At 37.8% G+C, this 11,789-nt stretch overlaps 1 protein-coding gene across 2 annotated transcripts; it reads right to left on the bottom strand.

The window, feature by feature from the left end:
- Positions 1 to 974: 974 nt before the first annotated feature.
- On the bottom strand, positions 975 to 11,010 carry LOC121303500 (keratin, type I cytoskeletal 18-like). Of its 2 annotated transcripts, XM_041234220.1 has the most exons (10): positions 10,882 to 11,009; positions 10,337 to 10,710; positions 8,945 to 9,027; positions 8,280 to 8,436; positions 7,146 to 7,310; positions 6,043 to 6,168; positions 4,247 to 4,464; positions 3,959 to 3,987; positions 1,906 to 1,911; positions 975 to 1,660 (listed from the first exon to the last, which is right to left on the bottom strand). In XM_041234220.1, the coding sequence occupies exons 2-10, from the start codon at positions 10,700 to 10,702 to the stop codon at positions 1,551 to 1,553; spliced, it is 1,260 nt and encodes a 419-aa protein (XP_041090154.1). In that variant the 5' UTR covers positions 10,703 to 10,710; positions 10,882 to 11,009; the 3' UTR covers positions 975 to 1,550. The 2 variants fall into 2 exon arrangements, with proteins under 2 accessions (XP_041090154.1, XP_041090153.1); XM_041234219.1 differs by lacking the exons at positions 975 to 1,660; positions 1,906 to 1,911 and having other exon boundaries at positions 3,810 to 3,987; positions 10,882 to 11,010.
- Positions 11,011 to 11,789: the final 779 nt, after the last annotated feature.

Raw genomic sequence — 11,789 nt, 5'->3', positions numbered from 1 at the left:
AGTTAAAACTCTAAAATCCTCCTTCCTTTTTGCATTTGCTTAATCTTCTACAGTGCTGTGATTTCTGACTAAGTGGTTGTGATGCAGAAAGAATCCCTTGTCTTGTGTCTGGAATATTAAACACTGGCCTGGAACAACAGTGTCTTTGAACAGGAATTTAGAAACCAGAGAACACCCTCCTATCCATATTCTGATCCCAGACAGATTCAGGTGCTTTTAATCTAGACCTAGGACTTGAGAACATGAGCTATGAGTAAAGGCTAAACTAATTAAATCTCTTCAGCCTAGAAAAAAAGAAGGGAAAGACAGAACTTCATTGCATTGTAAGATAGTTAACCTGAGACACTACAAATTTAACCCAGAGAGTGGAACAAAAGGGCATACATGGAAGCTGAGTAAAAGTAAGTTTAGAACAGACAGGATCTCAAACACCGAGAACATTTTAAAAATAAAAGCCTAGATTATGTGCTTCTAAATTGAAATCCTCCCAGTAGGGGAGAATGGTGTGCTAACAAGGGAAGAGCCTTGATCGGTCAATTAGACTTTTCTCATTCCTAAACTTTTCTTATGTTCTTATTCCTGCTACACCTGCATAAAATTTGAAATTTGCAGCAGTCCCCAGGTCATCCTGGTACCCTACATGACCGGAGATAATGGCAGCTCTAATGAAAGACGCTTTCATTACAATCCCTTTATCCATTAACTTCAAGAGCAAGATAGGGTTGTGTTTTTGCCCAAAATAGTGAACTTCCCTATTTGTTCTGCATTCTTCTTACAGGGCATTGAATACCCAGCTACAAACAATCCTGTTTTATTAGCTTCACCTTGCAGATTCCAGAACACCAGTTCATGATATAGATGAACCATTCTTTTGTAGCTGGGAAGGTGAGGTATGAATGAGCTTATGTCCATCCTTCTGCTCTTGTTTTATATTTTGAAAGCTGAATTTAATAAATTGTAACACAAAACCAGTATAACGTTTCCATGGTTTCTTTAATAATATCCTTTATTTTTGCTAAAACTACATACATTTTATAGCTACCCAAACTAGCCATACAAAACCCATATGAAAGACAATGTAATTTATTAGTATTAATGTGGGTTTTTAACTCACCACTCTAAATTACTTCTGTAATGATGTATCTATACAATGTGTCAAAAGATTAAAAACATATTCTAACTGCTAATGAATGGACACAAAAAAGGCATCACACCAAAACAATTATTACCCCAATAGACAATAATACGTGTTTGATTTAAAGGCAAAGATTCAATGCATTTTTAAATCTATAGCTTTAGTCAGACAAGCAAAACATTGGCAATTTTTTAAAATTACAGTTTTGTAACCAGAACCAAAGAAATCACATTATTTTGGGTAGAATACAGTGAAATAGTGTCCTTTCCTCTACCCTCCCATACCCTCATGCCAGTTCTTCAATACACCTACAAAAAACAGCTGAAAGATTCCTTGCAGTATACCAAAGTTAAAAAGATCCAGCTCAAAAATACAATATACTGGGGAAACGTGTATAGCGCGCACAGGGTTCCGCCTATTTCTTCTCCACAGTCTCACTGGAGACTTCACTTGATTCGTCAACGATTTTTCCATCAACCATGGTCTGTGTGACAATCTGCACAATCTTCCTTGTCTTGATATCTGGTCACATACATGTGAGAGTGTGTTTGTTGTATTGTGTTATGGTGTTCGTCTCAGGGGTGCTCAAAAGTCTACACTCACGTACGTACCCAAAAGTAACAGACACTGATACGTTTAGCTGGTAAACGATGCAACACTTTGCTCTCCTGCAAAGGAAACAAAATCACTTTATGAAACAACTACTACATAACTGCTTTGCACTGTGTAACACCACAAGCAAGTCCCAGAGTTTCAGATTGTGCATGCATGGTTCTCTGTGACTATGCAAATACCATTTGCTCTTTCTGTGAATATCAGTGTTTTGAAATGAGTTTGTTTTAAACGATATGCAATAGTAATAGAATGTATTTGTGCTACAGTATGTCACAATAAAAACAAATAAAACAAAGATCCAGATTAACTTTTCATAAGTGGTATAAACCTATAACTCTGAAACAGTTAACAAGGGTTTTATAAACGCCACTGTATTTCTTTAATGAAAATGGACTTTAAAAACAGTCCTTAACGAAACGTCCATTAAAACAGTCCTTGAAGTTCTGTTTTTAAATTAAATTAGGCCCACTGTTTTCTAAGGAAAAAAAAGTGATTTTCTCTTGAGACTAGTACAGGTTGAAATATTTTGTATGTTTCCTAGTTTAGCGGGGGGGACGTGGGTCGCGGTTTTTTTTTTTTGTGGGGGGGGTTGGGTAGGGTTTTGTGGGGCGTTTTTCGGGGGAGTGGGTTTAGTTTTTTCTTATTGGTTGTTGGGGGTAGTTTACGTTTTAGGTTTTAGGGGTGGTGGGGTGTTTTTTGTTTTGTTGTTTGGGGTGGGGGGCGTTTTTATGGGTCTGGTTGTACAACTAAAAAAACAATTAAAACATTGTTAAGAGGAGTGGTAGTGTTTAATTTTGTGGTTTGCGGAGGTGTTTGTTTTTTGGGTTTGGTGGGCTGGGGGGTGGGCGTTGGCGGGGAGGGGGGGTGTGCGGACGTTGTGTTGTGGAGGTTTTTTGGGGGGTTTTTTTTTGGTGGGTTAGGGGCGTGGGCCGTGCCGTTGGTGGCGTTTAGGTTGGTGGGTAGGTTTGGGTTTGGTTGTGCCGTTGTTGTTTGTGTTCGTTGTTTGGTGACGCGTGTTGGTCGCGGGTGGGTTTTTGGGGGAGCGTGTTTCGGTTTTTTTTAGGGTTTTTTTGTTTACATAAAAATAAAAAATACATAAAGCCCATAGGCTATGTCGTAAATCTGATTCAAACAATTCTTTATAAATGTAACAACTGACAAGCCTAACACACAGCTTTCAGACAAATCACATTCATAGAGATTCAAAGCAAGTCATTCCTGTCAACACCTGTTACCACAGCAACCTCAGCCTGCCTGTTCACAGTTTAATCTGTTTCTAATGATGTAAAACTACTGTTTAGTTTACACAGGACTACAATTCACCAGCTATTTACAAAGCATAATCCTACCTTTAACACAAGTATATCTGCAGACACATGTTGCAGGAATTTGTATTGATATATATTTATTTATTTTAGGTATGTCTGTGTTTGCTCATGTAGGTGAAACAATGACTCTATCCACATGTTAAGGAAAGATTAGGTTGGTTTAGTATTGAAAAAAAACTAAGCAAGAGGAAGGAACACAGGTCTTTTCTGTCATATCCAAATCAAACACAAAATGAATACCTAACTTTCATGAGGTGTTTTATACATCTTCCAAATGCTTTTGGCGGCACCAGGAACTGGCAAAAGCCATTCCGATGTGAGGTATTAACTTTAACAAAGCATGTACAAGGTATGCGATGAGGTCATTTGTATACTAAATGGTACTCGAGCCAAGAACAGGAACAGGCTTTAAACTGTGTATAACAAAGACTTAACACGATATTCTTTGAATGCCTATCTGCTTTAATGTGTGACACATCAAGGACAGCTCATGCTGTATAGCTGTGTTTCTTCTCTGATTTTTAAGTCCTTGTATTCTTTTAACATTCATTAATAGGATTATAGACCATGTGTCTTTTTAAAGTATTTACAAGTAGGTATTACAGACAAAGGCCTAACAAGAGTATGTTGATATTTTGTGTATTTGAATTGGAGCTTCCAAGATCTATACAGATACATACAATGTGGCTTTGTTACAGCAACTCTACAGCAATCAGGTGACATGCTGTTCACTGGAAATGAGCCAGCTAACATTTTGTAGGCTGATGATGCAGGCAGCGGTGAACCAAATTGGGACGAACATGGGGGTAAAAACCATTGGTGACCACTAAATTAAAACAAAAGGTGAATAGTGCACTACAGTGTTTTAATATGTACTTACTCTTGGGTGGAGGAGGTGCTGGTTTTTCACTAAAAAGAAAATAAATAAAAAAAATTATTTAAATACAATTAACATTTGCATGCACTGTACATTAGAAAATGCTCTCAAATATCCCTCTAATGTACGTCCTTTAAATTGTAAAGCCTGATCAAATATATACCAGATACAATGTTATCAACACATTGGTTTGTATTGAATCCGTTGTTTACAACCCTCTGTTTTTAAGAAAGCTATGTTCTGAAACCATAATGGTTCTACAGAGATTGCTGTAGAAGGCTGTATACGTACACTTCCTCTCCTTCGAGCAGACGCCTGTAGGTGGCTATCTCGAGCTGTAGGCTCTCCTTGATCCTCAGCAGCTGCTCATACTCCATCTTGTTGCTCTGCAGGTCGTGGCGCAGCGTGGCTAGCTCAGCCTCCAGCTGGGTTAGCCTCACCTGCAGGCGTTCTAGTTCCACTGTGTATCTGTGACTGGTTTCCCCCAGGTTACCCTCCAGCATATTGACCTGTTGAAAAATTCGTCAAAAGAACTTTATTCTCGGACTAAACCATGTATAAGTAGCTTCTAACGTCATTGTCACGTTTCTCTTGCTGTGTTATCGCTTCGCAGCCAATCTGGGTGGTTCTGATGCTCACATATCGAGATATTATTATTTGTTAAAATCGGTCTTTACCTGCTTTTGAGCTTATCGAGAGAATCCTAAGTGACAGGACTGAACTGAACTGTTCTAACACTAATAATTTCCAAATACAGTTTTACACAATTCTAAATGTGAATTTTTACAAACTAGCCAGTGTTTTGTTGTTGTTGTTGTTTTTTTATTTGTTCTTATTTCGCCTGTGATACCGGTATTTAATTAGTCTGGAAAACCGTACTTCTAAAGCCGAGACCCAGTCACACTTTCTGTGTTTAAGAATCAGCGACATTTGTTTCCACTACAATGTGTCCTTGTTCAGGACATCACATTTGCTAAGGTAAAGTAAAAAAAAAATTATAATAATAAAAAGTGGGGTGTGATTCAAATTAGGTTGAGAACCCCTTATATAGAGACCAACTACGAAAGTTATGTCCAGTAAACAGTGCCTATATTGTTATTTTAAACATTCTCTCAATTGAGGATTGATTTACCTCATCGTCCTAACTTTTAAGCTAGACAGTCAATCGATATGTTCCGTGTTTCTCTACCATGTGGTAATGCCCTACCTGATATATATTTCGATGTTATAAAAGTTCTGATGTTCCTTATAATGTATACCACTTAGACACAGTCAAACATTGATATAGCTAATTAAATCATTTAAAATGTATTATATATATATATATATATATATATATATATATATATATATATATATATATATATATATATATATATATAAAATATATACCAACCTAAATGCACATTTAGCTGGTAAGCTACCATTACTTATAATAAATTAGGGGCAGTACTTTCAAACAATGATCTACACAGTAATCATTTATATCACTCAAATATAAACAAAACGTTACCTATAGTATTCTATCTATTTCTATCCTATGTAAACTGTGGCACCGAAACCAGTATCTGAAAGGCTTGCTGAACAATGAAGTGTGGAAAATGTTCTTCCTGTGAAAAGGTCTTTTTAAATGAGTGTTTGCCCTTGTCAACGCATGTCTAATGTCTATCCTGAGCATTAATAGGGTTCATTCATTCAGAACAAAAGCAGTAAGTTACATCTAGGAACTGAACCCTGTCATGATACAGAGCCCATGAAACAAAGCCAAGCTTCCTCTAGACTTACTTCAGGTAATGCAACATTTCCTTTATTCCAGTCATAAACTCTACTGAAATCCCTAAACTGTCATCTCAATCTTTTAAAGCATTAAGAATGTACTGTATACTGATAAACTGCACTTCACTGAAACGGAAAACTAATTTCTATAATTTTTGATTAGCAACTTTTGTCTCAACGACAAAGATTAATGTTTGTGTATGCATGCCTGAGAAAACCCTATTTTGTAACTAAGGTATTCCATGCTAGGTTCTTCACTGTTCTGCTTTTGGCTTTCTTACTTCAAGTGGGTCTCAGTGTGTTTTAATTACCTGCTTGCGCAGACTTTCCAGCTCTACCTCCAGGGACTGCAGGATACGTTTCTTCTCATTAATTTCACTCGTGGCACTCTGCAGGGCTCCAGTGTTCTGCTGTACCTCCAGAGTGACAGTCTCCATCTGTGTCAGCAGGGCACATAACACACAACTGTACAACCAGCCACAGAATATTCAAACAACTAACTTGTGAGAGGAAACTGAAGTGAGGTATGAGCTGGAAATGAGTGAGATAATGTTGTGAGAGTCTCTTTCTATCAAGTTCTAAGTATATTAGGTTCAAACTCAAGACATGTGGTTATACCTTTCTAAGATTCAAAATGGTAGTATTTAGGAGGCCAGTGGCGCATTGCAGATATGAATATATGAACAATATCAATGGATGAAGAATTGAATTGAACAAACCATTTCATATGACCAACTCAACTTTTTATCTAGCACTAAACTAATAGGGTATAGGTCTAACATATTTAAGAGTAAGTAACGGGGTTCCCAAAAAGATAACGTTACAGCAGAGTTCCCAAAAAGATAGCGTTATATGTCCCCATGTGTTGCTACAACTGGCTTTTCTGTTCCGTAGCACATCATGGATTGTTATTATCAGTGCACTAGAGCAGACATTTTGAAAAGAGCTTTGAAACAGACTTTAAAGTTACTAGTGTCAAAAGTTGTCAGATGTTAACCATGAAAAGACAAATTATAGCTACATTATTTAAACAGTTGTTGCAACACTAAGGGACATGTAACGCTACATTTTTTTAACTAACGAGAATGTTTACTAATGAGAAGGTTAAAAACAGCAGATATTAGCTAGACAAAAGCACTCAATATGACCTGAAATAGCATGAACAATTCTGGTAACAATCAGACTACCAAGCACTTAAATTTTGAGGTCCAGTAGGTGGCAGCTTTTGTGTGGTGTATAAATACAAATAAAGCATTAATGGGCTACTGATCTTTTGACTCATAATGACTGGTGAGGGTGTAGAGAAGGAAAGGCTGAAGGATGATAAGAGCTATTATTCACTGACACTGCAACAGGCACCATGAGAGGGCGTGGAATCCTACAGAATGTCTTTTTGGACGTTTCGATTCCTCACCTTTTTCTGGTACCATGCTTCGGCATCTTCCTTGTTCTTCCTTGCGACGCCTTCGTACTGGCTACGCAGTTCAGCCAGGACAGCAGCGAGGTCAGGACCTTGAGCAGCATCCACCTCCACGCTCACCTGCTCACACGACAGGCGGGCCATAATGGCAGCCACTTCCTTTAGAAAACAGAGGGAACATTGGCTTGTCAGTTAACAGCTCAAGTAACCTGGCTTCCTCCCAGGTATTATGAGCCTGAGCTGTGAAATGAAATGTCCTTCGGGATGTGAGAACTTAAAATAAATTATTAATACACATTCATTAAATAGTTACCAGTACAGGGGTAGAATGTACCTGCAGTTGTATCAAATTACAGCCACTCTATTACATATACACTGCATGCACAGGTCTAGAGTAATAGTTAAATTATCCACCCTTTGTCCAAATAGCCATAAGCTTGTTGACGCGTTGTTTTATCTCTGTGTTGACTTACTATGTTTAACAGTATCTACACTTCAGTTGGTTTTGCGGTCATCTCTATTTACCATTGGATATAATGTAAAGGGACATCAGGCATTTTCTCCACCCTTACAAAGTTAACCCCTTCTGCTGTTAATGATAATTTCTTCCTTTTATATCTGAATCCGCTTTGTTCTAAGTGGCATAGAAGCAAAAGCTTGCACGGGCTGAAGCTCAAATTACGACAGCTATTTTTGGAAGACCCCCTCGTCTTTTGAGTAGAATTATACAGGACTTACAACGTGGATATACAAACTGGGTGTGCTGGTGTACTGGTTATCATTAACGGAAAAGCCGTGAGGAAACATACATTTTGTTTCTGTGTGCATGGGATCAATGCACTTATGGAATTATGTTCCAGAGATAAGAATTCTTATCTGGTGATTCCCATGTGTTTTTAAGTGTAGTTGTGTAAGAGGTCATATGTTTACTGTACCCTTTTAAGTGACTTTAAGTTAAATTACTTTTTAAAATAACATAAAAAATGTTACGGCCAGATAAACATTTTTGTACCTTACGCATTTTCTAGTTCCAGTTCATGAGCTTTGGTCTTAGGAAACAGCAGATAGTCCATGTTATGGTTTCTTCAGCGCTCCCTCCCTTCGCTCTGTGTCCCGCTCTTTGCTTACCTCCTTGTGGTTCTTCTTGAGGAAGTGAATCTCCTCCGTCATACTATCCATTTGAGCCTGCATGCTGCTCAGGATGCCCACATATTCAGCCTTCACCCTCTTCAGGGCTTGGATGTCTCTTTCCACTGACTGGGTGAGGTCACACTCTGTCTCCCACCTACGATCCCCAGGAGAAAGAGGTTTTTATTAAAGGAATTCCCACACTCTGGAAGTGCAGAAAATTCAATAGTAGCAAGATGATCAAATTAGAGAGAATTTACAGTGAGGTTCGGAATTTGATTGTGGGGTCCTTTAACACCACAACTCCCAATTATTCAGAAAATCAATGCTCTCCTTTTTTATAGGCTTCAGATTTCTAGAAGCATCAGATATTTGTGTTGAACCACCTAGATTTTACCAGATTCTCTCTGTTTGTGTTTTTTCAGTTAGACACCATAGAGCATTAGTGAATGATGAAGGACAAAGAGGGCATTGAGGGATTCTAATAGCTGTAGATCAGTATCTAGGGCTACAGTATATGTAGGAGTAAGGTTGTAGTTTCAGAAATGTTAGGATGTATAGAAATTAAAAGTTGAACTGAAAAAAAAAAAATAATTGCTACTGATGCTAATAAAGGGTAGGGAAACATTGAGCTCATTTTTTTTTCAATTTTAAATTATACTTACTTCATTCTGAAGTCACCTGCTGTCAGTTTGGCATTGTCAATCTGCAGTAAGATTCTGCTGTTATCCAAGGTCATCTTTCTCACCTGAAAAAAATATATATATTGGATTTCATGGTGGCGTGAGATGTCAGCTAGAAGGGTTAGAGTTAAAAAACAAAAGGAGTTTTTTATTACCGTTTCATTAGCTACAGTTGTCAATTACCGAAGCGAGGGTTACCATTGAAGTGAAACACTTTTTTCCACCAAACAAACGTCAGTCACAGTATCAAAAGGTAAACAATGATGAAACTGCTACCATTTCACAGTTTGATTTTCACTTAATTTAAACAAAAGCTTTGAAAACCACGTATCAGGAAAAAGAAAAAGCAAGTCCTTTACAAAGTTTAACTTTTGTCGCATTAAATAGTTGCAAGTCAAGTTAAATATTGAATAGAGGCTGACATGGTGCCCATAAATACCAGCCAGGTGTAGAAGAGTGTTTTGCTTATGTGTGCCACATATCACATTACCTTCATATATCCATTACCTTCATCATCACATGACCTTCGTGTATTACATGACCTTCACAGTATGGTAAACCTGTTACTTCCTAAAACATGCGTAACTAACATTTCAGAGTTAGAACTGTTAGAATGTACATGTCTTACTATAAAAACAAGTTTGGACTATTTTAAATTTAGCAAAATAAATATTTGATGTAATGATGCTGGACTACACCTTTATTTTGTTACACACATGCTCATACACCCTAATATCAGTCTTCTAAGAACTTTACATAAAAATAAAAACACTGCAAGCTACCAGTTATGTAGATTTCATTCTTTGGTCTTCAGAAAGAATCAGATACATTTAAATGAAACCCTGTAACCCTTCTAGGGAGGGGCTAACATAAAGCTGCTAAAGCCGTGCTTATCTTAAAGATCACGTTTGGAATTTAACCCTTGTGTTTTCTCTTTACAGAGCTTGCTACTGTGTGACGCTTGGCAACGGCAGCAACATTTGCATTTCTATATCCTACGACATGCTTTCTAGGGCAAATTTTGTGAGAAAAAATAAAACATTGTATCTAAAACTAGCAAGAAACCAGGTTGGATGGTATTAGCTACTCTACCTTTCAATGCTCTGGTTCAAATCCAGTTCAGGTGACAAGGGACAATTAAATCATAATTCATCCATAACTATTAAACACTCAATAAAGGTGGATTTAAAAATACTTAACAAGCTCAAATTCAATGACCTACCTTTCCTGAGTGCTACATGTACAATCACTTAATAAATATCTATACAAATGTGTAATTATTGTTTAAGTGTCCAATATGTTAACCGGGTTCGACACAAACTTGTTTCCATCAAACAGAAACTAAGCTTAGTGCCTCTCATCGAAGGGACTCACCTCTTCATTGAGAGCATGGGCTTGTGCCATCATGGGGGAGAAGTCCTTGTACTTCGGGGATTTCTCAGCCATCACGTTCCTGATCTTGAGCTCCAGCTCCTGGTTGGACTTCTCCAGGAAGCGCACCTTGTCCAGGTAGTTGGCCAGCCGGTCGTTCAGACACTGCATGGTCTCCTTTTCACTGGTGACCCCCATCCCGTTCCCTGTGAGATGATTCAATCCATTCCCAACGGTGGACAGGGAGAAGGAGCTGGAGGAGGCGAAGGGAGCCTTCAACTGGGTCCACGAGCTGTCTCTGAGCGAGCGGCTGGAGTAGGCAGACTGGCGGCTGGTGGAGTAGCTTCTGAGAGACATAGTGGATGCCATTGTAGCTTCTGTAAAACAAATAGAAGAAATCTGAACTATGAAGAATGGCACCAGGACCTGTATTATAATAATACATCTACAACAAAAGCAAGAACACAAAACAAACAGCAAATACATTAAACACATAATCAAATACAAAGATAAGGATGCATTTAGATGAGATCCTGTACTGTACTCACTGAGTTTAGAGCCTGAGATGCAATACACAGTATCCCTCAAGGTATGGTGAGCTCTGTCCAGTAGCTGCTCCACTGCCTTTCATATATACTGCAGGGAAAAGTACCTAGAGGTGGAGACACAGTCACTTCTGCTTCTAGGGAGGTGTTTGTCACAGCATGAAGTGTGAGACGTCCTTTCATCTGAACGCATGACTGAGGTGTTGAATAGGAATGTCTGTTACAGTACATGCAGTCTGAGATGAGAAGAATAAATGAAAGAATAAAGAACACTTGATGACTGATTTCTATGATACCAGAAAAAACAACTAATTAGGCGCTGTACTTCTAAAGCTATATTGTGCACTTTGAAACGCTTGAAAAAAGAAAAACATACATTTTACAAGAGCAAAAAGGAACTGGATCAAGTACATACAGGATTTTTTTCTAAAGCCTTCTTAAATGTTAATCCATAACACTCAATCATAAAACATTGTACTGCTAAAAGAAATGTAGTATTAACAACACATATGTTTCATTATAACACAACAGACACAACATTAACATAAGTAATGGGAATATTTTAGTACAACTAAATCTTTCAGGCTTATCTTTTCATTGAGCTTTTGTTTAATGTACAGTATATATTTGTTTCCACAAAAACAAAAAAATAATCAGTATTGAAATTAAGGGTGTGCCCGAGTACAAGCACAACCTGGTATTCATAATGAGTGTGGACTTTTTTTCTGAGTACAGGTAATATACAGGTAATTTCGCTATTACTTATTGCTTGAAGAAATGACATGGGTGGTGGTGGACATAGTTAGTGTGCCCACTCACTCTTTTATAGAGCTTGAAATGTTCCCATCCTGAAACCGTATTACAGACAACACAAATGCCACTTTTGTCAAAGTTCATGATATTGTACTTTT

The sequence above is a fragment of the Polyodon spathula genome, chromosome 33, assembly GCF_017654505.1.
Source record: "Polyodon spathula isolate WHYD16114869_AA chromosome 33, ASM1765450v1, whole genome shotgun sequence".
Taxonomy (NCBI): domain Eukaryota; kingdom Metazoa; phylum Chordata; class Actinopteri; order Acipenseriformes; family Polyodontidae; genus Polyodon; species Polyodon spathula.
This window is presented reverse-complemented; position numbering and strand designations above follow the sequence as displayed.

Bases quoted from the DNA above. Each gene is read 5' to 3' on its own strand.
- LOC121303500 (XM_041234219.1), bottom strand. From the start codon at position 10,702: ATGGCATCCACTATGTCTCTCAGAAGCTACTCCACCAGCCGCCAGTCT. The intron at 8,437-8,944 runs GTAAGTATAATT...TGGGGATCGTAG, and splicing joins GCAGGTGACTTCAGAATGAA to GTGGGAGACAGAGTGTGACC. The intron at 3,988-4,246 runs GTACGTATACAG...TTTTCTTTTTAG, and splicing joins CTGCTCGAAGGAGAGGAAGT to TGAAAAACCAGCACCTCCTC.